The 25,079-nt window shown below is 38.1% G+C and overlaps 1 protein-coding gene across 3 annotated transcripts in view; it reads left to right on the top strand.

Annotated features, from left to right (window-relative positions):
- TAOK3 (TAO kinase 3) overlaps positions 1-25,079 on the top strand; it is a 188,071-nt gene that overhangs the window by 134,825 nt on the left and 28,167 nt on the right. For all 3 annotated transcript variants that reach the window (XM_027124717.1, XM_027124718.1, XM_027124719.1), the window contains 3 exons: positions 6,187-6,354; positions 8,876-9,082; positions 20,160-20,294. In XM_027124717.1, the coding sequence (XP_026980518.1) occupies positions 6,187-6,354; positions 8,876-9,082; positions 20,160-20,294 (510 nt within the window). The remainder of the gene's footprint in view (positions 1-6,186; positions 6,355-8,875; positions 9,083-20,159; positions 20,295-25,079) is intronic.

Here is a 25,079-nt window from a genome sequence, read left to right as displayed (position 1 = left end):
TTCGTGCCCCGGTCCGGGAAGATCCCACATGCCATGGAGCAGCTGGGCCTGTGAGCCATGGCCGCTGAGTCTGCGTGTCCGGAGCCTGTGCTCCGCAACGAAAGAGGCCACAACAGTGAGAGGCCCGCGTACCACAAAAAAAAAACAACACATAGCATTTTTGAGCATCTCTTTTCATGTAACATTTTATTGTAGGCTTTATATACATAGGCAATGTGTTCCATTAATATCAGTGAAGTATGTGGGAGTCTTTTACAATCTAAGTATCTTTTATTGGCCGCAGAATAGTCCAGGTTACTTTAATCTTTTCTGCGTATGTGTTTTTCAGCACTTTTTTGTTTGTTTCTTTGTTTGTTTTAAGAAAAACTCAGGATTCTATTGCCTAAATTTGTGAAGGTTAAAAATGTCAGCTGCCTTTATAATTGCACCTTGGCTAAGTCACAGATTCTTGGTTTAGATTTTCTTTTTTCTCAGAACTCTTATTCTGTTATTTTCTGGCTTTGAGTGTTCCTGAAGAAGTAGGTCTGAAGCTGACTAGTTTTTTACCCAGAAGTAAGTTTTTTCTTCTTGTGAGTAACAGGCCACAACAATATGGTGACAGAAGCAACAAGGCAATGGACTCTACCTTATTCTCTTTTGGTGTAGAGCTATCACATGTTCTAGACATGGACTACAGACAGCAGAACACCAGAAACACAGATAATATGTTTATTACTTTGAAGTAGACAAAGATTTAAAAAGCAGGACACAAACAGCACTGCCATAAAGAGAAAAAAATTATAAATTTGGGCTATAAATTAAGGAGAAAAAAAAATCCTCAAAGAGATACTACAAGCATTCAAAGATGATATTTTAGGGCAACAGACAACAAAAGGATATAAAAAACAAATGGGCAGAGGTAAAGAAAGAAACGAAAGAGAAAAATTTAAATATAGATTAAGGGACTTCCCTGGTGGTCCAGTGGCTAAGACTTTGCATTCCCAATGCAGGGTGTCCAGGTTTGATCCTTGGTCAGGGAACTAGAGCCTGCGTGCCGCAACTAAGAGCCTGCATACCACACTAAAAGATCCTACACACGGCAATGAAGATCCCACGTGAGATCCCGCATGCCACCACAAAGACCCAGTGCTGCCAAATAAGTATATTTTTGAATAAATAAATATAGATTAAAATCATACCATAAGCAATGAACTAATATAATAAACCAACCCATTTAGGTGTTTCCAATGGTAGATAGTCTTAGGGAAATAAAATTAAATGCAAAAGAAAATTTTCAAAAGATGATTATAGAGAACATGACACATGTGGAAGACAGAGGAGATATATATTCCAACCTATTATTTCTAAAGAAGAAAGCAAAACACATGGAACAGAAGATATTTAAAGATATACCTGAAGAAAACTTTTTTGGAAATAAATGTTTGGATCATTATTTGATTTGATTTACTCTTTGTTTGGTGGGCCAAATCAAGTGAGCCTACCATTTAGTCAACAATGTTTACTGATTGTCTACTGTGTGCCAAGCACTGTTCTAAGCACTGAAAATCATACAGTGATACAAAGAAAAAGATAGTTCCTGCCCTCCTGGAACTTATATTCTAATGAAGGAGTAAGAAAACAAACAAATGATTTGATATAATATCAGAAAAATAAAGCAAGGACTGGGATAAAGAGTAGAACTTTACAAAGTTCTAAGGAAAAGAAAATGTAAACCAAGGATTTGTGACCCAGCTAAGGTGCTCTTCAATTTATAAAGGCAGCTGACATTTTCAAGCCTTTTCTTCTCTTAAAAGCTTCTTCTTAATTACTCAGTAGCAAAATCCAGCCAATCTATTGATGAAAGAAAGAGCAAGAGAGAAAGAGAAAGGGACAGAGGGAAGAAGGAAGAAAGAGTGAATTAGGAACTGGGGAAACTTGTAAAAGGACTGGTGGTGAACATTAAATTTAAGTTTGCTGTCTGATATTTATTATTTATTTACTATTTATTTATTTAGCATTGTAAAGAGACTACATTCTTCATTTTGGCTAGACAGTACACATTTTAGAAGATAAAAAAATAGTGGAAGGGAGAGAATGAAAAGTAAATCTTCCCCTTCCAGCCCCTTCTCTAGAGTTAGCAACCGGTGTCACTAATTTTGTACATGTCCTTCTAGAGATATTCTACGTATATGGAAGTAAATATTCTTTTTTATTTTTGCACCAGTGGTAGCAAACTATAAACGCTGGGGTTTTTTTTAACTTTATAGTGTGTTTTGAGTATTGTTCCATATTACTACATGAAGAACTATCTCATCCTCTCTAATGGCTCCATTATATACTCAAATGGACTGTAGTTTTTATAACCAACTCATTTATGGTGTTTGCAGTCTTTTGCTATGACAAACTGTGCTGGAATGAATATCCTTACACAGGTGTCATTTTGTACCTGTATATACAGATACCCAAAGAATAAGTTCTTAGAAGTGGAATTGCTAATCAAAGGGAATGTGGATTTTAAATTTAAATAAATATTGCCGATTTTCCACCAAAGAAGATGCCCCAATTTATGGTCCATTAACAAAGTATGAGTACCAAAACTTTTTGAGCTTCTAGTCAGATCAGTGAAAAATTTTTCTCACTGTCATTTTAGTTTGTGTTTCTCATTGTGAATTAGACTATCTTTCATATGTTGACAAGCCATTTCTATTTCCTTTTCTATGAATGCTCTACAGTCTTTGCCCATTTGTCTGTTGGGTTGTTGGGTTTTTTCCCTTATTAATTTGTAGTAGATCTTGCAAATATTTTCTTCGTATTTCTCTTTTGATATTCTTTATTCTGGGCTTTTTTGGAGAGGTCATGCAGAAATTTGTTATAAGGAATTCAACTTCTTTTTTTTCTCCAGTTGGCTATCTTGCTGTTCCCAAATACTTTTAAATAATCCATCTTTTCGTCACATTTTCTTCGTGATGTTAAAATGTCACCTTCACATAGGATTAATTTAAATAGAGAACTACAGTAAAATCATTGCTGTGGTCAAAAAGCAGAATGTAAAACTTATAAACATTGACAGTGTAAAAATTGAAAATGTAAAAATAATAACGTAACTAGAAAAAAGTAGGGGTAAGAAAGAAATGTAAATGTACTAATTTTCCTGCTTTTCAGGGTAGATGGTCAATAAATTCTTAAATTGAAAGTCTTTTTTAAGTAACTCTTATGTCTTAAAGCTTTTCATAATTTTTTTTTTTCTTCCCTTAACTTTAGAGGACCCTTTAGGAACTGGTAACTCTTGGTGAAGAAATTATAACTAATGTTAAGCAATTATTTTACTTCAGACGCTTCTAATTCTATTAAACTCAAATACACCTTAATTTAATAGATTATTCTTTAAATTACCATGTGTAATAAGTTTCTCATGTAAAATTATTTCTGGGTATCCATCATTCTGAGAGAGTGAGAGAGAGAGGGAGGGAGAGTGTCTAAAATGTTATTTCATGACTTAATATTTATTTTTGGATGGTGGAATTTTGAGTGATTGACTTTCTTTTATGCATTTCTCTATTACTTAAATGTTAAAGTAAACATATTTCCAAGAACAAAGAAAGCATTCTTTGAAAATGATCTGAGAACCTTTTAACTGTATGGGTTTAGAGAACAGTGAGGGGATGGGATTGCAGGCAGAGAGAACGAGAGCTAAGACATGCAGGTGTGAAATGCACGGCACGAGGCAAGAATGATTTAGACGTAGGATGCATTGCGTGGGAAGGAGGAGAATGAGTGACTAGATTGGAACCTAGACATTCAAGCAGGAACCCCCTGTAAAGGGTCAGACTTTACGATGGAGGCAGTGAGATGTTTTTAAGATGTTGAGTATATCAGCTTTAAAAAACTTAAACAAGTAAGGGTTTAATTACCTCACGCAATAAGAAGTCCAGGACATTGGGAAAGCAGTCCAGTGATGTAAGCAGCTCAACAGCTCCTCCTATCTCCCTAATTTACCCTCCTTAGTATGTGGCTTTTGTCTTCTTGGTCACAAAATGGCTCCCCATCTCCAGGACTCAGTTTTATTCCTGGCAAGAGAAAGGCACGGCACAGAGCAAAACAAGCGCCTTCTTTTCTTGTGTCTTGCTTTTTATTCTGGAAAACAAAGCCTTCCTCTGGGGCTTCTGCCTATATCTCATTGGCCAGAACTATTGGTCACGCTATTAACTGCAAAGAAGGGTGGAGTCCAACTTCTTTTACTTTCTACTGCTTACAAGAAAGGAAGGTGAGGAAAAGAGGTTGGAATGGAGGATAAATGGGCCACAGTGTCTGTCACAACAAATGATATGGTCAAATAAGTGGTAGAACACCAGAAAACAAACCCCCAGATAAAGAAACCTGGGTTGCAGCTCTAGTTCTCCCACTGTTTAGCTGTGTAAATCACTTAACCTCTCTGGGCCTAAATTTCCTCACCTTGGAAATAAAAGAATTTCTAAGAGTTATTCCTGCTCTAAAATTCAGTATCCTATGTTACAGCTTGAAGTTTACTAAAAACTGATTTGCTCTTATCTAATTGCAGGCACTGGAGTAGCAAAATAATTTACTTTCTCCCTTTCGTTCTCCTCGTGAAATATGCAGGCTACGCTTCCTTCTGGGAATGGTGTTTCATTTTCAGAAAGGACTCTGCATAGGAAGAGATATTTTATAAAAACGGGAGCAAAAGCCACAATTCCCCGGACAGCAAAGTCAGGGTGAAGAACCACAAGACATATAGATTTTTTTCTCACAGTGGTCCTGCTCCTCTTTTATATCTGTTTAACTTACAAAGATATTAAATCTATTCCATCATCTAAGGCTACCACATTACGTCTCATTTTCCCAATATCTTCAAATTATAATTTCACATAAGTGAATTTTCCACATAACTGAAACTTTTCCTTTAAAAAACAAAATTCCCTCCTACTTTTGATCATTTTCTGTGGTAATCTTGTCAAAATATATGATGTGCTTCTCTGCCTTCTTGAAGAAAGTATAATGAATATAATTTCTCTTCTTGATGGTTCAGAAACAATAGCATTTCACGAAGTCTTGTAGTATAAAAGGACTGTATGAAGAGCATTTGCCCCTTTGCAAACTAGCCCACAAACCTTGGTTCTTTCTTATTTGGTTGGTTGGTTGGTGTATTAATCATGGACTTCCCCTCTCTCTACTGTCAGGCAGTCAGAGAACTTTCAAAGGTCTCTTCTTTCGGCAACAAGTAACCCTCTAACAGTTCTCAGTCCTTTATTCTCCCACTTTTGTTCCCTCTTTCTGAATGCTGTAGACTGAGAAACCAGGAAGCCAGAATATCTTAGAGATCGTTGATAATATTGAAAGTGAAGCCCGTTTATACCAAGAAAAACTGAAGGACTTTGGGGCGGATATTTTTACTTCTCAGAGACCCTTTTCCCTTATTTCTGGTTATACAGCTCTGTAAAGAGAAGATAAAGTTGCCAGAATTCTGACTTCTGGATATATGGAATAGCTGCCATATTTTCAAGCATACACTATATATGACCACAGAAATAGAAAACAAAATATACACAAGTCTGGTTTTTTTTTTTTTTTTGCGGTACGCGGGCCTCTCACTGTTGCGGCCTCTCCCGTTGCAGAGCACAGGCTCTGGACGTGCAGGCTCAGCGGCCATGGCTCACGGGCCCAGCCGCTCCACGGCATGTGGGATCTTCCCGGACCGGGACACGAACCCGTGTCCCCTGCATCAGCAGGCGGACTCTCAACCACTGCGCCACCAGGGAGGCCCCACAAGTCTGTTTTTAAAAGGGTAGCATAGGGTGGGGAAGAGGATTGAGGCAGATTATAAGAAGAATATTCTATACTCTGCATTCTTTTGCTTATTATGTAGTTTCAGATTTGAAAGTCACAAGCTCTCAGCTACTATTTAAAGTTCTAGTCATTGTCACTACTTGTATGGTAAAGTAAACCTCAAGAATTCTCGAGTAAATTCTAGGACAAGTCCACAAAATGGGGCTTGAGGAAGAAGAGAAAAGCATAGTTATTGCTCTATGAGATTTATAAAGATGACAGGCTACATGAAATGAAAATCATATCTTGTTATTTCTTCAAAATCCACAGAGCTGTTTTATGTCTATTTACTTTTGTATCTAAATCTAGCACCTAAAAATATGTCTCCTCATTATCAGTTTCTGTTTTTTCTCCTCCCTCAATTAGCATGACTTTGTTCGACGAGACCGGCCACTACGTGTCCTAATTGACCTCATACAGAGGACAAAAGATGCTGTTCGTGAGCTAGATAACCTACAGTACCGGAAAATGAAAAAAATCCTTTTCCAAGAGACACGAAATGGACCCTTGAATGAGTCACAGGAAGATGAAGAAGTAGGTTGAGTTTATTTTAGCAGGCACTTACAGAATGCCTACTATGTGAAAATGTTCTGGACCAGCGCGCTATGAAAAACACTTTGGGGAATAACAGTGTAATTGATGTTCTCTGCCTTAAGAGACATGCAGAGTTGCAGAAGAGACATTCATAAAATAACTCTTATATAAGGCGAAATATGAAAATTGCTGTAGAGGGAGAGCACACGGCAGGGGCCATAGTGGGGAGAGAAAAAGTCATCAGCTGGTGGGGATTAGTGAAGAGGTGGGCCGTTTCTGACAGGCAGGCCTAGGGCATTTTAGACTCAGGGAAGTGCGGTGCTTTAGGAAGATTATCCTGGCATCAGAGTGTAAGATGGATTTGAATAGGTAACATTCTGGATAATAATCCATGCAAGAGGCAGTAAAGGTAGTGTCTATGGGAATCAGGGGAAAAGGAACACTTAAGAAACACTGTAGAGGTAGATTTGATAATACAGTACTTCTCATTGACAGTGACAGATGAGGAGGAATTTACGGTGACTCTGAGCATTTGAGCCTAGGTGACTAGAGTATGTCAATACCAAGAACAGAGAAAAAGAACCGAGGAGAAAGAGGAGGTTAAGCATGATTTCAGTTTGATGCCTACTGAGTCTTAAGTTCCTGGCATCATATGCTACTGACACAGTGTACAGATGGAGGTTTTAAAGGAAGATGACTTTCTGGTTTCTCATTCAAATAACTTAAGAAGGATTGGTCGAAGGGAAGGGTAATGACAATTGGGACACCTGAACGGAGATATCTAACATTTGGTTGGGAAATACAGATCCAGAACATAAGAAAGAGGTCTGGGTAAAGGATAGTTGGATGGGGGTCAAGGACATTAAAATGATGATGAATCAAGGAGCTGAATGTAGAATGAGACGAGGGTCCATGCCACACAAGAAGAGGGAGACCTGGTTGATAAAGGCGTCACAGATGTTACTGAGCGTACACAGCTTCAAGGAGGGAGCAGCCAATACCATCAGATGCCACAGAGCAGTCAAGTTACATAAGGACCAAAAACAGTGTTAACTGGGTTTTACAAGTAGGGCCTTCTTGATGACCTTAGTAAAAGTAGTTTTACAGGAATAGTTAGGATAAATAGTAGATTACCATGGGTTGTAGAATAAATGGGAAGTGACAAGGCAGAGATGGCAAAAGTTGGTTATTTTAAGATTTGTAAATTTGGCCAAGAAGGAAAAGTGACAAAGGGCAGTAGGTAGAAAGGTATATACATATAGGGCAGCCCTCTTCATATTTATATGCAGAAGGAAAGGAGCCAGGACAGAGGCATTGGAGATAGAGGAAAGAGATGCAGTTAAAGAAGTAGGATCTCAGGAAGTACATAACAGTAAGAGCATTAGTGCAGGGATTAGCCTTGAACAAAAGAAAGAACTCCTCTTCCTCTAAAAATAGATTAAAAAATAGGAAAAGAATGAAGAATGAATTTTAGTTTAGCTTTTTAATATAAAAGAAAATAAAATTATTTTATCAATAATTATAAAAATGGAATTAAGAAAGCTGAATTGGAATATAAAGTCTCTTGATTGCATATATACAAATGAGCCCTTTTAATTGGGAAAATAAATCTATTAAAAATATAATGTATTATCTATCATTTTAAATTACCCAAATTACCTTTGTCAGTGATTCCTTATATTACCATGGCTAAGTAACAATTCATTAAAGTTATGTATGTACAGCATGGTTCTTTGAAAATACGGGTTTTTTGGAGCTAAGTTTCTTTAATTATATTATTTAATCTTGTATCGAAAGATATCCCACTGTGATGGATAAATTATATGTTCTGATTATTTTATCACTTCTCAAATAGTAGTCTTTGGACGAGTAGTGATGAATACCAGTATTACTTGACAGATATATTTAATAAGATTACAGAGGTAAGCATGATAGAATTGCCTGAGGGAGGCAGAATTTAATTACCTGTCCAGGACAGTAGAATTAATATCCCTGCTTAGATATGAAGTTACTCAGTAATGACTTGCAAAGGACCATATTGTTTGTCAAATCTCTGAAAGCTCTCTTCACTCGCTTTGAGTTTCAAGTGACGACTGCCGTGTTTGTAGATATCCTAGAGGTCCCCTGTTCAGTAGCCTGCGGTCTTTCCCTAGCACCCTGATGTTCCTGAAGGTCTCTCAGAAACCTGGCCTGGTTCTGATTACCGAATAGCAATTCAATAATATGATAGTCACATATCAGAGGAAAAGTCGCATATGACAGAGGAAAGCCCTGGCATAGCAGCATTTGGAGCCTTATGACCCATGCCCAGAATAGCCCCTGTGGAAGGCATAGAAGTGAATTGAAGGTGTTAGAAAATGGTAGGGGAGTAGTGGAGCCACTACATTAAAAGTTTATCCTTGCAGATTTGGCAGAAAAGCAACTTGGCACTGCAAAATTGAGTGTACTTAATAGCTTAGTCAATGGATTGGTACTTTATCTCCAGTCATTTTTTTTTAACCCAAGTGCCCCATTTTTATAGGACAGCGAACATGGAACCAGCCTGAGCAGGGAATTGGACAGCCTGGGCAGCAACCATTCCATCCCAAGCATGTCTGTGAGCACAGGCAGCCAGAGCAGCAGTGTGAACAGCATGCAGGAGGTCATGGATGATAGCAGCTCGGAGCTTGTCATGATGCATGATGATGAAAGCCCAGTAAATTCCAGTTCCTCTGTTGTGCACAGGAAGGTAAGTTTCATGGTCCCCTTCACAGCACTAGGCTTTGCCAATCATAATGAAGCCAGCTCAGGTCACTTAGCATCCAGATATTTTAGTTCCCCTTTCACAACTGAAATGTGGGACTCAACCTAGCACACGATAGTTCTTTTATGGTAAAAAGATAATGTAGGACTAGGCAAGTTGTATCTGTGCCTATTTCTTTTATTATTATTTATTTATTTATTGGCTGCGTTGGGTCTTCATTGCTGTGCATGGGCTTTCTCTAGTTGTAGCGAGTGGGGCTACTCTTTGTTGCAGTGCACGGGCTCCTCATTGTGGTAGCTTCTCTTTGTCGCACAGCATGGGCTCTACTCACACGGGCTCAGTAGTTGTGGCCAACGAGCTCTAGAGCACAGGCTCAGTAGTTGTGGCACATGGGCTTAGTTGCTCCATGGCATGTGGAATCTTCCCCAACCAGGGCTCGAACCCTTGTCCCCTGCACTGGCAGGTGGAGTTTTAACCACTGCGCCACAAGGGAAGTCCCTATGTACTTATTTTAATAAGTATCAGTGATCACAGTCTAATTCCAGTAGGTGAGCAAGTTTAAGAATTTTTTTCACTATTAAGTGTGCATTTTTCTTGGGAAAAAAGGAAATTGAACAGGTAAGGATGGAAGGCATGAGAAAACATATTGGTGCCTAGTCATGAATAGTGGAGGGATTACATTTATTTTCTGAACTGATTAACTTATTCATTTATTCAACAAACATTGGTGGGGACCTTTATTATCTGGTAGGAACTATGGTAGGCCCTGTGGATACAGACAAAACAGACATGATGCCTTCATGGAGCTTATTATCTGTGGGGGAGAGTAAGCAAATAATCACACAAGTAACTTTATCATGTAATTATAAAACTTGTTCTGGGTAAAAGGAGGACTTAATCTAGCAGGGAGTAGGGGAAAGTCTCCCCAGTAAAGTGACATTCAAGCTGAAACTTCAGAAACAAATAGAAGTTAGCTACCTTGGGGTGAAAGATTGGGGTGAGTCAGGAAGCAGCATGTACAAAGGCCCTGTGACAAAAGGAACTTTGTATGTTCAAGGAAGAAGGGAAGGATCTGAGAGATTAGAGTTTGGTGAACTACATAGAAAGTGAATTAAGACCAGAGAGACAGCAAGGACCCAGATTATTAGAAAACCATAAAAGCATTTTGAGGAAAGGAGTGATAGCATGCAGATGCAGAAATCTGCTAAGAGTTCAGCATTGTCAGCTGTCCTTCTTTGAACTTGGGCAAGTGGTCATGTATTTGAAAGGTTGAAAAGAAGGTTTTGCTGGGCTCTCTTTTTGGAAGGAGCTATCATGGATGCTGATAGAGATCGACTTTTTCCTTTCCGTTACCTCTGGGGCTCCGTGGGGATAGAGAGCAAAAGAAGAGGAATTCTGCTGGATCTTTTTACTCCAGGACCTCTCAAATGAGCACCCAAAATTAGAAGAGAGACTCTACTGGCATAATCAACAAGAAAAAAGACGCTGGTCTTGAACTCATTGGGGGTTTTAATTTTAATTTTTACATGCCAGTATAGAGCTTTCTTGTAATAATATGGGCCTTTCAATACTTTTTTCTCCTTGGTGTAATCAGCTAAGAAAACCAGATGTTAATTTATAGTCTGAAATATCAACTGAGTAAAAGGGCAACCCACAGAATGGGAGAAAATATTTGCAAATCATCTATCTTATAAAGGATTAATATCCAGCATATATAGAGAATTCCTAAAACTCAACAACAGCGAAAAAACAACCTGAATCAAAAATGAGCAAAGGGGCTTCCCTGGTGGCGCAGTGGTTAAGAGTCTGCCTGCAGATGCAGGGGACACAGGTTCGTGCCCCGGTCCGGGAAGATCCCACATGCCACGGAGCGGCTGGGCCCGTGAGCCATGGCCGCTGAGCCTGTGCGTCCGGAGCCTGTGCTCCGCAACGGGAGAGGCCACAACAGTGAGAGGCCCGCTTACCGCAAAAAAAAAAAAAAAAAAAAAAATGAGCAAAGGACTTGAATCAACATTTCTCCAAAGAAGATATAAAAATGGCCAGTAAGCACATGAAAAGATGCTCAACATCATTAATTATTAAGGAATTCTAATCAAAACTACAGTGAAATACCACCTCACACACATTAGGGGATGGCTACTATTAAAAAAAAACATCATATAACAAGTGTTGGTGAGGATGTGGAGAGATTGGAACCCTGGTGCACTATTGGTGAGAATGGAAAAGGGTGCAGCCACTGTGGAAAATGGTATGGTGGTTCCTCAAAAAATTAAAAATAAAATTACCATATGATCCAGCAATTCCGTTTCTCAGTATATATCCTAAAGCATTGACAGCAGGGTCTCAAAGAGATTTTTGTACACTCATGTTTATAGCAACATTATTCACAACAGCAAAGAGGTGGAAGCAATGTAAATGTCCATTGACAGATGAATGAATAAACAAAATGTGGTATATATGTACAATGGAGTATTATTCAACCTTTAAAAGGAAGGAAATTCTGCCATATGCTACAATATGGATGAACTGAGAAGACATTATGCTAAGTGAAATAAATGTGCCAGTCACAAAGAGACAAATACTCTATGGCTCTTAGGGTACAGAATCATAGACAAAAAGTATATGACTACCATTGGTAGTCAGAATCATAGACAGAAAGTATAATGATGGTTACTAGGGATTGGGGGAGGGGATAAATGGGGAATTGTTATTTAATGGGTACAGAGCTTCAGTTTTACAAGGAGAAAAGAGTTATGGGAATGGATGATGGTGACAGTTATACACCATTATAAGTGTATTAGCACTGAACTGTACACTTAAAAATAATTAAGATGGTAACTATGTGTATTTTACCACAATGAAAAAAGGAAAAAACTATAAGCAGGCTACAAGAATAGAATATATTATATATAAAAACAATATTAAATAATGGTATCTCTTCATGAAACCCATTTTAGTCCTATACCTGAGCTTAAAATTATATTATCTTTATTTCTCACACCAGTCAGAATGGCCATCATCAGAAAATCTAGAAACAATAAATGCTGGAGAGGGTGTGGAGAAAAGGGAACACTCTTGCACTGCTGGTGGGAATGTGAATTGGTACAGCCACTATGGAGAACAGTATGGAGGTTCCTTAAAAAACTATAAATAGAACTACCATATGACCCAGCAATCCCACTACTGGGCATATACCCTGAGAAAACCATAATTCAAAAAGAGTCATGTACCAAAATGTTCATTGCAGCTCTATTTACAATAGCCTGGAGATGGAAACAACCTAAGTGTCCATCAACAGATGAATGGATAAAGAAGATGTGACACATATATACAATGGAATATTACTCAGCCATAAAAAGAAACGAAATTGAGCTATTTGTAATGAGGTGGATAGACCTGGAGTCTGTCATACAGAGTGAAGTAAGTCAGAAAGAGAAAGACAAATACCATATGCTAACACATATATATGGAATTTAAGGGAAAAAAAATGTCATGAAGAACCTAGGGGTAAGACAGGAATAAAGACACAGACCTACTAGAGCATGGACTTGAGGATATGGGGAGGGGGAAGGGTAAGCTGGGACGAAGTGAGAGAGTGGCATGGACATATATACACTACCAAACGTAAAATAGATAGCTAGTGGGAAGCAGCCGCATAGCACAGGGAGATCAGCTTGGTGCTTTGTGACCACCTAGAGGGGTGGGATAGGGAGGGTGGGAAGGAAGGAGACACAAGAGGGAAGAGACATAGGGATATATGTATATGTATAACTCATTCACTTTGTTATAAAGCAGAAACTAACACATACATACACACACACACAAAGAAATTTTCTGTTTTAATGAAAAAAATTATATTATCTTTAAACACAATAGAAGTCAATTATTCAGAAGTTTCATTATTTGTTGGTTCACTTGAATTCCTAAAAGTTTTCCACTTAGGAACATAAATAAAGTAGGATCTTAAACTCTCAGTAGAAAGTTTTATATAGTAGACTATAGGAATGAGGAAACTAGTTTAAAGTTCTGTCTGCCACTGTTAGTTTTATTTTACTTTGGACAAGTCACAAACCTCTCTGGGCCTAATTTTCTCCATCTGTAAAATAAGGAGTTGTTCTGTATGATTTCCAAGGTCGCTTCCAGCTCTGAAATTTTGTGCTCAGGAGCAAGCTTCATCCATGCCTCACTCAGGACAAGGTGTACTTTTATCTCCTACATTATGTATTTGGATTCCACTTAAGATTTCACTTGAAAAGGCTTTTTTTCCCTAAAAGCCAGTGCCTGGATCAGTCCCTTCTCCATGTAGATGCGATGGTAGCTACACTGTATTACGTGTAGGTATGGGTAACGTGTTGCCTGTGGGATTCTCCAGGAAGCAGAGCTGAGATGGTTTAGCACAGCAGGATCTTGTTTTGTTTTGTTTTGTTTTAATTAGGAAGTCCCTTTGGGGTCAACACCTGTGGGAGGGAAGAGAAAGAAGCAGCACTGGGCAGAGGGCAGAGTTGAACCGAGATGCATTCCAATGGCAGCCTCAGCCAACCCCTCCAGGGAACTCTGGAGCTAAACTGGGCCAGAGTGGCCAGGGCTAGATCAGTCATTGCATATGCGGAACCTGGGAAGGGTGCAGACTTGGACAAGGCTGCTCTCTCTGCAGCCTGTAGGAGAACTGACAGCCAAAGACGATTGCCGACAACAACTCCTTCCTTTAAAGGGGGATCTGGGCGGTGCATTTCTGGGTCTGTTGTAATTTGTGACCACAAAGAAAAAAAAAAAAGCAATCATTACTGTTTTATGAAACATTTTCCAGTTTTGTGTTTCTAGAATCTTAGAAAAGCCTATACATCACTAAATTATCTTTTTTTTTTTTTTTTCTTCTTTTTGTGGCACACGGGCCTCTCACTGTTGTGGCCTCTCCCGTTGCGGAGCACAGGCTCCGGACGCGCAGGCTCAGCGGCCATGGCTCACGGGCCCAGCTGCTCCGCGGCATGTGGGATTTTCCCGGACCGGGGCACGAACCAGTGTCCCCTGCATCGGCAGGCGGACTCTCAACCACTGCGCCACCAGGGAAGCCCAAATTATCATTTTATAAACAATGTTCTACCCATTATCTCATTATCCTATTTTATTTTCTTTTTAATACTTGTCACTATCTAAAATTATATTATGTACTAATTTATCTATTATTTCATGAGTAGAGTGTAAATTTCATCATGGCTAAAACTATACTTACCTTGTCCTGCACTGTATCTCAACACCTAGAACAGTGCCTGGCACAGCATAGGCTATAAAATGAATAAGTAAATAACTATGGAATGAATGAGGAACAGACAAAAAGTACACAGTGAATGAACTAAATACCAGATACTAAACACCATCCTGTTTTGGTTCACTGAACATAATGGATTAAAATGGTTAAATAATATTAAATATCTTTATGGTTTGAAAGATTAAATAGATTTTCTCCAATAATAGTACTCTAGACAATAAGAACATGCTTAATAAATATCAAAATATAAGAATAAGAGTGGAGGATTTTTTTCCCCACCCTTGACTGTTACAATAAAGACTGCAGACATATCCTAAATTAGTTAAATCATATATATGACCAGATGACCATTTTATATAGGAAGTAAACTTACTTTTAAAGGCCATGTGTAACTGGTAAGGGCATGGTTTGCAATTAACTGTTCTGCATCCAGAATAAAGATGCCCTGATTTTAAGAGGACAGTTCTATCACAGATCAAGTCCAAAAAATATAAAGTGGGACACTGAAAATTTTCCTTTAATATCAGGATTTCAGGTTGCTTCTCTACAATCTTTGCCTCTACTCTGGTCTTTCCCAGGCCCTGAAGGGATCCTAATCTAATCTTCCCTTTGAGCAAGAATGATTTGATAAGTCTAAAGGTATATTCTGACAAAATAAACTTTAAGCACTTATTTCTTTTCCTCTTGCTAGTGTTGCCACACTGCTTTTTCCAATAGCAAGAATATCACCTCATCTCTAGACTGTTAGCTCCTCGAGGACATCTCTCTTCACGTACCACCTAGATGGGTGTCTGTCACATAGTAAGCACTCAATAAGATGTTTTGTGAACTAAAATGAAGATGAACTTTTATAAGACACAACTCTACACCTCAGTTCTTGATTATTCACAAATGAGTCCAGGGCAAACTCTTAATCCAGATTAGTTTTTTCTGCTGTAGCCTAGGCTGCCTCTGAGCCTCCACCATACACCTTAAAACCATTGGGTGTACAGCAGTAGCAAACAGATTTTAATATCGTCCTAAGCAACAAAGTCTATTTTTTTAATTTGTCAATTAAAAGTTATACTTTTATTTTGTTTAAGTCTAAAATCAATTACTGTTACTTGCTGCTGCCTTCTGTTAATATAGATCACGAGACTTTAATATATTAAAACTCTTTGTTTATTAATCAATTTGTTGTTTCTAGTATGCCTAATGAACTCTAGTCATCATGGCCCTCTTTTAGAGATTATTTTTAAAAAATCATTCTCTTCTAACTCCTGAAGCTTTACTTGACCCTTCCTATTAGTCAATGTTAGTGGGGTTTTCTTTTCCCCCTTCTTTAAAAATAGAACAGCTTTCACCATTTTCGTGGGAGGAAAAAAAGAGAAATGTCCTTGAGGGGATAGGATGTTCTAGTTTAATTTTCACTTGCTTCAGTGGCCTTTCCTGTTATTTTTGCTGAAGAGAGGGGCAGGTTCTTTGACTCAACTCACATTTGGCAGAGTAAAAGTAAATTAACATATGAAGGCAATGTTTCTTAAACAGAGCAGTCATACAAAACACCTCTCTATAGTAACATCTTTATCCTCAGCGTTCTGCTAGTCATTTTCTCTCCCCAATAGCTGTCCTTCCAGGTGAAGATATCCTTTTCCATCTTCTCGCCTTCCTCTGGCCCCAGCTTTTGATAGCTGTACCTGCTTAGGCAATCATTTAATCATTTTGAACAAAATGAAAGAGATGGTGGGTTTGCTGATCCCTTCTCCACAGCGTGAAAAGTATGGGAATCTATGAAAAGACGTCTCGTCACCAGAAAAAAAGCCGTTTTTAGACCCACTCCCCCGCCACCGGCCCCGCCCCGCCATGTAAAGGTGTGCTTGTGTGTGTGTCACTGTTTTGCGACTTCCTTAGAGTACAGGGTGGCAGGTTTTTATGAAATACAAATTTGAATTCTGTTAAATAATAACAAAGAAAATGTCATTTCTCCAGAATCTCCTCAGACCTATATTCTTGAGCTTATTTATTCAGCAAACTTTTTTTTTGAATGCCCACAAAGTATCAAGCACTATGCTAGGTGCTGGGAAGACAGATTTTTCAAACCACATTTACTCTACCTTCAAAAAGCTCACAGTCTCAGGGGCTTCCCCGGTGGCGCAGTGGTTGAGAGTCCGCCTGCCGATGCAGGGGACACGGGTTCGTGCCCCGGTCCGGGAAGATCTCACATGCCGCGGAGCAGCTGGGCCCGTGAGCCATGGCCGCTGAGCCTGCGCGTCCGGAGCCTGTGCTCCGCAACGGGAGAGGCCACAACAGTGAGAGGCCCGCATACCACAAAAAAAAAAAAAAAAAAAAAAGCTCATAGTCTCATACAAAGGCGAGTATAAGTATGATGAGGAGTGTGATAAAGGTATACGAACAGCATAACAGAGTCCAGTAGAGTGGTTTCCAAGGTTAATTTCAAGTTAACCTAGAAACTCTGAACAAGTGACCACAATATGAATCCTCATTTCGGAAGCATAAATAGTCAGACATTTAGGGAAAAACTTCTAAATAAAAGTAAAGCCCTTTGTCCGGGAAATAATAGTAAAGTTTTTAATCTGAAGAAGTTTTACTTTTTATAAAGAAAGGACATCATAAATTTACCAGGTTAACACAGACTTACTTAAAACTGGTCCCCAATTCATATTGGTATTTCAAAGAGCTATTTTGTTCGTTCCTGGATGAGAATGTTTTAAGGATAAATTATAAACAAGTCATATATTTTGTCTTGGTAAGGTAGAACATGATATTTGTTCTTAAACTTCTGAAATCATTCTTCAACATCAAAGAAGATGTTGGTCCTCTCATCAACATTTGTAAATCATATGCAGCGGTGCTTAACTGCGTAAAATAGCAAATTCACCTTTTCCAGTATTGATCATAAAATGTGTTCAGGTCGGAAACTCTGGGAGGCAAGTATAGTCATTTTCAAAGGGGCTTCTACTCGAAGGGGTGATGTAACCAACAGACCACATACCCAGTAAAGCTGATAGTTTAATTTGTTCTTACTTGCATCTCAATTCACATTGCCCTCATTTTTAAATTGCTTCATTATTTAAGTCGTCTGCAGAGTTTTGAACTTGTTTTAAGCAATGGTGTTGAATATTTTAAAATTTATTTCCCTATGCACCTGAATATCCACTGTTAGACTAAAATATTGCCTCATCCTGTGGTCTCTTGTATAATATTTGGAGACTTAGTGTTGGTGATCTGTTATGAAGCTAGTACAAAAACTAAGAAATTTTTTAATAAATTTTTTTTTTAATTTTAAGGAGATGCAAGGGATTATACTTTTAGCATTAGCATTATTTATTATATTTAAAGTAGATTAAAATTTTTTGACCTCTTCTCTCAGACTAACTTCTAAAATAGCATTATTTTTTAAATATACCTTAGTGGGTTATTTAATTAAGCTACATGTCAACTAAAATCACTATGGTCTCAAGTTTTAATTTTTCCAGTGTATTCCAATACCCTTGAGTTTAAAAACTTAGCAAATATGATGTGACTTTTAATTTGATAAGCAGGGTCCTAACCTACAAGTGTTAATTTTTATCTGAGAGAAAACTAATATTAAAGTTATACATATTTGCATATGAATGTGTTTTGTTTTATTCTGTTATGTGAATAGTGTGGATTCCACAGGTTAGCTTTGTAAATCAAGTTACCAAATTTGAAGTTTAGCTGCTGCCACAGCATTGAAGAGCTCCCTCTCAGTAAGTACACTTAATGTTAGCTAACTAATACTCACCAAAACTCTGACCTATAAAACCACAGGCCTCTACCTAGCCTATCTCTTCTGATTGCTAGCATTTAGAAGCATCTTGCTTTTCTGGGATTATAATATTAAGTAAGAGCAATTTTGGAGTTAATGTAATTTATTAATAAATATCCAGCAATATGAATGGTAGTAGATCCCAGTGCCTTCCTCTCTAGAACCTTAAACCTAGATGCATAAATCCCACACCTAATCTCTCTTTGCCTGCTGAAATAAGAATTTAGATTTCCCAGGAAATAATGTAGAAAATTTTAAATTGACCTCTCAAGTATTTATAAATTTCAAAAATATGGGTTGAGATGCATTTTTAATCTATAGCACTATCTAATAGAACTTTCTGCAGTGATAGAAATTATCTGTATCTGCACTATTTCACTGTGGTACCCATAGTTAGTGGCTAGCTTGAAACACAGCTGGTGTGACTTAGAAACTGAATTTTACATTTTACTTAATTAAAATATCCATGTGGCTAAAGGGTATCTTATTGGACAGCACAGCGGTAGAATATCCCTTGAATTTGATATATATGCCTTCAGTGGCGTTAAAGGTCCCTTCATTATTTGAAAGCAAAATAGACCACAATACAGTAAATTTTAAAAAAAATCTCTAAATATAGACGTAATGGTAAATACCTTCCCAACATTCTGAAGCATTCTAATTTTATAAAAGGGAAAAGAAAATCAACCCAATGATGAATTTAGTCATGGGTCTTCTCTTTTACATAGAAACCTGGATGTAAAATTTAATTTTCCTCAAGGAGTTTATGTGTTTTGACTTTTCAGCATTTTACACTGTATAATAAAATTTTGTATTTTTTAAAACTCTTTAATTTTGTTTACTGATGAAGAAAAGAGCAATTATAAAAAATTTCAAATAGTCATGGACAAAATGCAAATTTGACTTCTCACAGTGGTTTCTCCTAAAACCCTAGGGTAGTAAGAGAATTAATTTCTCCTTCCCCATGCTGAACATGTACTATTTGAAAATCCCCCATGGTGTACATGTTTCTGAGCTATTAATTACTACAGTATCTTTTTTTCTGAAAGGTTAGTGCTACTTACTGACTGGCCTCTCCATCTTTTATCGAGCAAAGCATTGCGCTTTGAAAGCATTTACCCCTTTAAAAGTCATTTCAATTGCATTTAAGAAACATCCATTATTATCTTTCCAAGGAATGTTATTTTTCACTGGGCGTTACAATACAATTAATCATCTTTGCCTGTCAAGAAGCCCAGACCTGATTAAATCAGTCAAGGACATTAAATTCCAGCTTTACTCACTCTGGTGACCATACCGACACTGAGTTGAGGAAGAATTTGTGAAAGTATCATTTTGTTAAAATTGTATGCCTGTCTCTTTAAATCTAAAAAAAAAAAAAATCCTTTCAGAAGCTGTAGAGAGAAGGTGCTAGAACTGTGTACGATCATGACTGGAAAGCAGGATCCCTCAGTGACTGCCGAATCTTCCCAGCACAAGATAGAGAGGCAGTCCAGCACAAGCCTACACTGGTTCTAGGCAGAACGATGATCCTACCGAACAGATCTCAAATAAAATTAAATTGAGAAAGCAGATCTTTCAAGGGAATGAGGCGGAGGCTCGCTTTTATGTTAAAAGCCACCAGCATCCTCCTTGCTAGACACGGACATGACATTTTTAAAGGAATTATTTGGTTACAGCGTTTTAAGCAAACTGTTCTAAGGAGTCTGTACATTGCCTTGTTTTTTCTATTCTTTTTTTCTTTTGCATATATGTAATTCTGGAGGTAAAGAAAAAGCCTGCCAGGGATTCAGAAGGCATCCCACTAGCGATCAGCTGACATTCCTAACTGAAGGCTGCAATGTGTTGCTTATTCATTTTGTACCGTGGGAGCTGCGGGGACTAGCAGAGAGCTAAACTATGCATTTCAAACAGCAGTGCTTGTGCAGAAAGAGGGGTGAGAGAGAGGCAGCCGGCGAGGAAAGAGCACAGCTGGACTTTCTCCTTGTTTTTATCCATTTCTGCAGGATCATGTATTCATAAGGGATGAGGCGGGCCACGGCGATCCCAGGCCTGAGCCGCGGCCTACCCAGTCAGTTCAGAGCCAGGCCCTCCACTACCGGAACAGAGAGCGCTTTGCCACGATCAAATCAGCATCTTTGGTAAGCAAACACCCCTCTACCCACCTTCCCTTCCTTCCCCTCCTCCCCATCTGGCAGCCTCTCGCCCTCCCTGAGCCTCTCTGGGCTTCATGGATGGGAGGAAAGGAGTCAAGAATGTTTTCTCCCTCCTAATAATTTTATTCATTTTAGAAAAAAATCTGTTGGCATAGCAACCTGATCTGAGATATTTTAGCATTGTCTACGGCATGGGAAAAAAAACCCTTTGTGTGTGTGTGTGTGTGTGTGTGTGTGTGTGTGTATTTATATATGCTGTATGTGCAAAATAAAAGGCCTTTGAGATGAAGTTGCTAGTCTGTCCAATTTTGTAGAAGCTATTTGTCTTTTCATTGAAATAATAATGCTAAAAAATATTTTAAAGGTATTTGGTGTGTGTGTTTGTGTGTGTGCAGAGCACTATGATTCTTTTTGTATAGATACCTGTGTGTATTGTGTACACACACATCAAAAGATAAAACACAATTTTTTAAAAATATATGGTTGCTGGCTAATGTATATAATTGTAGGAAATAAGGTACTTGCTTCCCAGGGATGGATTGCTGTTTCGTCTGGTTCATTCATTTATTTATTGCAACAATGGTAGTGGCTGCACTTCCCCGTTTAACCCCTGAAGAATTTCCTGGCACCGATAAAGCAAGAAGGGCTTTGTAGGAGATGGTAGGGATGGTTGTGGAAGAAAAGATACTGTAGGATCCTTCAGCATTTTTACTATTGCAAATGTGATTGCTGGATGCCCTTGTAGTAGCAAAAGGGGTGTGTGCTGGAAGAGTTAGTTTTCATGCCTCCGCCCCTTGGCCCCCCACGCGTGCGCGTGCGCACTCACACACACACACACACACACACACACACACACACACACACATCGTTTCATCCTTGGCACTCTAAACTCTCTTTAATGATTTGCTTCTGAATATCACTTCTCAGCCAAAAAATTATTGAAATATTAGTTGTTTTGCTCAAATTGATGTTAGAGGTCACATGGGCAGGAAGAGTTAGTGTACACTGCCTGGCTATTACATTTAGAACCTATGATGACATCATCCAAGGCCGACCCAGAAATGATTATTTTTCTTGTCCTATTTTTAAAATCTGGTTTCCACTTTTATTTCTCAACTGTTTTAAAGCCTTCATTTATCTTTGGCATTGATAATGGTTTATAATTTTAAAAAACCCAAATATAAGGAAAATGGAAGTTAAAGCACCTACATATTGCTATGCCTGCTGCTGTCTAAAAGCAAGCAATTTAATTTAGACTGCTTACAAATAAACCTGGCTTTAAGTCCCTTTGTATAGAAGTTTCCTGTATTCTCTTCAATGGACAATTTTTCATTTTAAATGCATGCCATACTGTGTAATGGAGATCTTAAAATGTCCACTATGTATTTGCTAATGATTATTAAGCACCTACAAAGCATGCTTTTGAGTCTAAATAAAACATCATGAAATTATTGAATAATAAATACCTTCATACCATGATATCTGACAAAATAAGAAATATGGTGTGTTTAGAATATGACTACTTACCACTGACTCTTGTGAAACTTGTACCTTTATCCAGACCTGTGCACGTTGAAATGAGAGGAGAAATGAACAGCCACTGAGATTCAGAGCACCATAAGCAGGTTTTGAATGTGAAGCAGACATTGTATGTGGGTTTTCCCCCTCTGGGACAGGTTCTCTTCTTTTCTCACTTGCCACACCCGCATTCCCACATCATATATTCATGACCTCTCCTGCCGCCCAGGAAGATCACTACTGCCACGCCAGAATGGTCTCACGCTCACATTTGTGAACTCACCCAGGCTCCTCTGTGTGTATATCAGCCATCACAGTCTCCCTTTCTGTGAGTGATGAAAGCTGCTTCCCTACTAGGCTATCGCAGGGCCACGGGCAAAGTCCTCAGGTACCCCTCTGAATCCTACAGGCTTCGTAGTGCCCATCCAGAGAACAGCTGGGATCAGTCTCTCTGAGGGACTTTTGATTTGCTAAAAGGCCCCTGCACCTATATTAAGTTAAAAACAGAGTGGCTGATAGGCTGTTGCTGTAGCCACAAAATAAGGTGTTTTATGTGTAAAATCTTCTCCAAATGTGATGCTTTGGGAGTCACAGTGGGATTGATGCAAGTTTATCAGCATTCATTGGTATTTGTATTGAACAGTTTTTAGGGAGAAAAAAATTAATGAAACGGAAAAGTGGAATGGTTTTGAGTTGTTCCATGTCCCATTTTGGACAGTCTAACTGTTGGTTAAGATTAACAGTTGTGGATATTTTAATATATATTACTGAGTACTACAGTTCTACTACCCATCATATTATTTGTTTTAAAGGCTTATTCCAATAGGAATATATAAATCAGGGCACTGGAACATCAAAAAGAAGTATCTAATTTTTAAAAACGTATCTCAATCCTTATTGTTTTTCGTGGACCCCTGCTCAAATGTTAAAGTCTACAATTACTTAAAATGGCATAAAAGTAAGAACAAGATCATGGAAAAATGAAAGTCCAGGGCACTGAATAATCAAGTCATTGTTGAAACCTCACTTCTTACAGTTAGTAGCAATACAATATTGATTTATTTATTTTGGTTTTACTCTTTCTTTATAACCTACTAGCAGAAGTGCTAACAAACCATAGAGTGATCCAAAAGTGAACAGCAAAAAGAAAAAGAATTTAGAAATTAGTTTTTCAGTTACTAGATAATAAGTGATACGTGTATATTTTAAAGAGACTTGCAAACTGACAAAAAAATTGCAATTCCTCAAATTTTTTATATCAACCTACCTCTTCTACATAAACCTAAAAGAAGCCTAGCTCTGTGGTTTTTCCACTTATCATTTCTTTCTACATTGTGCTTTTTTTTTTTGCGGTACGCGGGCCTCTCACTGTCATAACGTCTCCCGTTGCGGAGCACAGGCTCAGCGGCCATGGCTCACGGGCCTAGTTGCTCCACGGCATGTGGGATCTTCCCGGACCAGGCCACGAACCCGTGTCCCCTGCATTGGCAGGCAGACTCTCAACCACTGCGCCACCAGAGAAGCCCTACATTGTGCTTTTGAATGGAGCTATTGACAAATATATTAAGCCAATGGGCTACAGGCATTTACTGCTGGTGTTTTTATTAGTTTGGCACCTTAAAACTGAGATTTTTTATGTTATTATGCACTGTTGCACAATTACATTTGTAACAAAGGACCTTCATACCAGAGAAAACCCTGAGGAAATTTTAGAATTATGTGTGTGTGTATGTGTGTGTGTGTGTGTGTGTGTGTGTGTGTATACATGTATATTATAATAATTTAAGGGTAGAGATTATTGACCTTATTTTGAAAAATTAGGGAAAGGAAGGGCATTTCATGGAATCTCTTTTACTTTATCCTTTTTCTTCTTCTGTTTGAAAGTTCACATTGGGCTGATATGTTATATGAGGAAAGGAGTTGTTTATATAGTTCTTTGGAATTACTACTCATCTGACTTCTTGGGCTTTTGAGATGTGCCTTCCTTGAGTTTTTGTTGGTGGTGAATGGAGATCCTAACATTTTAATTAGATTAGTGACCCATGGGAGTGTTTTCAGCTATTGTTATATCTGATGTCATTTCCTAAAATTTCATAGTGTCCTGGGTCACCAGCACTTCCCATAGTAGATGTTACTATAGAGAGCACCAAGGCCATATCTATAAGACAGTTCAGCTTCTGGCGTTTTAAAGGAATTCTCACTAGAATGCAGTGGTCTTACTACACATGTGAATTTATGTTAGAATGCACATTAGGGAGAGGGGCATGAAACTCTTAATTTCTAATACCAATAAAGCATGTAAGAGAAAATTATTATTGTTCTATCCATTCAAATATAGGTTCTTTGGCTTTACCAGATTCAATAGAAAAGCTCATGTAAAAATGGAATCTTCACTTGCTTTGTAAAAATGTAACATAATCATTGAGCTAATTGTGAAATTGTATACCTAAATGAGTCTGATAGACAAGCATAAAAATATTAGAGCCTCAGCAGTAAATGCTACTGTTTCACCTCTCACGTGCCCTGCTGTTCTGTTTCTAAATGCTTGAAAATGTGTTCTCTCCCTGAATAGTGTACCAGAGGCTGCTTATCAGAATATTGCATATCTCCTCTTTCCTTATTCTTGGCTTTTTAATCTCACTAAGATCATTGCTGATATTATTTTTCACTTGTGCTACTGCCCAACCCACATGACCAAAGTCTCTCAATAAACGTGTTGAATGAATAAATGAATGAATGAATGAATGAAGTCTCTTCCAGTCCTGTTATCACAGGAGAATTTGGATTTATAAGTATGCATTTCAAAGTTGCTCATGTCAGTTTTTCTGTGTAAGGCAGAATTGCCTGGATCAGTCATTACTTTTATTATGAATTTAAAACATTTTTTCCCTAGGTGTTCTAAAGAGTGGAATGTCAGATTTCTGATGCCAAAATGTGACTCATTATTCTTTTTAAGAACTTGCTATAAATTTTATTTGTTCTAAGTGCTGAGGTAGCCAGTTTTATCATATGCATTATTTTGTTTCTTACACATAACTAATCTTATAAGTTGACTTTGATCTCTTAAGAGGGTAACAGTATCAGCCACCCTCCTCCTCTTTTATCTTCAGTAAGTTGCTTATTAGCCTTCTAGTGCAGTGTTCTGTACTTGGTAGGCATACAGTACACTTTGGATGAAGTGGTTTGTTTTAGGGCCAAATTTTGCTGGAATTAAGTAGGGTAGAATGCAATGGATGTAGAAACTTTCTGAAA

Source organism: Aethalodelphis obliquidens, unplaced genomic scaffold (assembly GCF_003676395.1).
Source record: "Aethalodelphis obliquidens isolate GAN/ISIS:26980383/991018 unplaced genomic scaffold, ASM367639v1 scaffold28, whole genome shotgun sequence".
Taxonomy (NCBI): Eukaryota; Metazoa; Chordata; class Mammalia; order Artiodactyla; family Delphinidae; genus Aethalodelphis; species Aethalodelphis obliquidens.
Note: the sequence above shows the minus strand (reverse complement) of the source record. Positions and strands in the feature narration are given on the sequence as shown.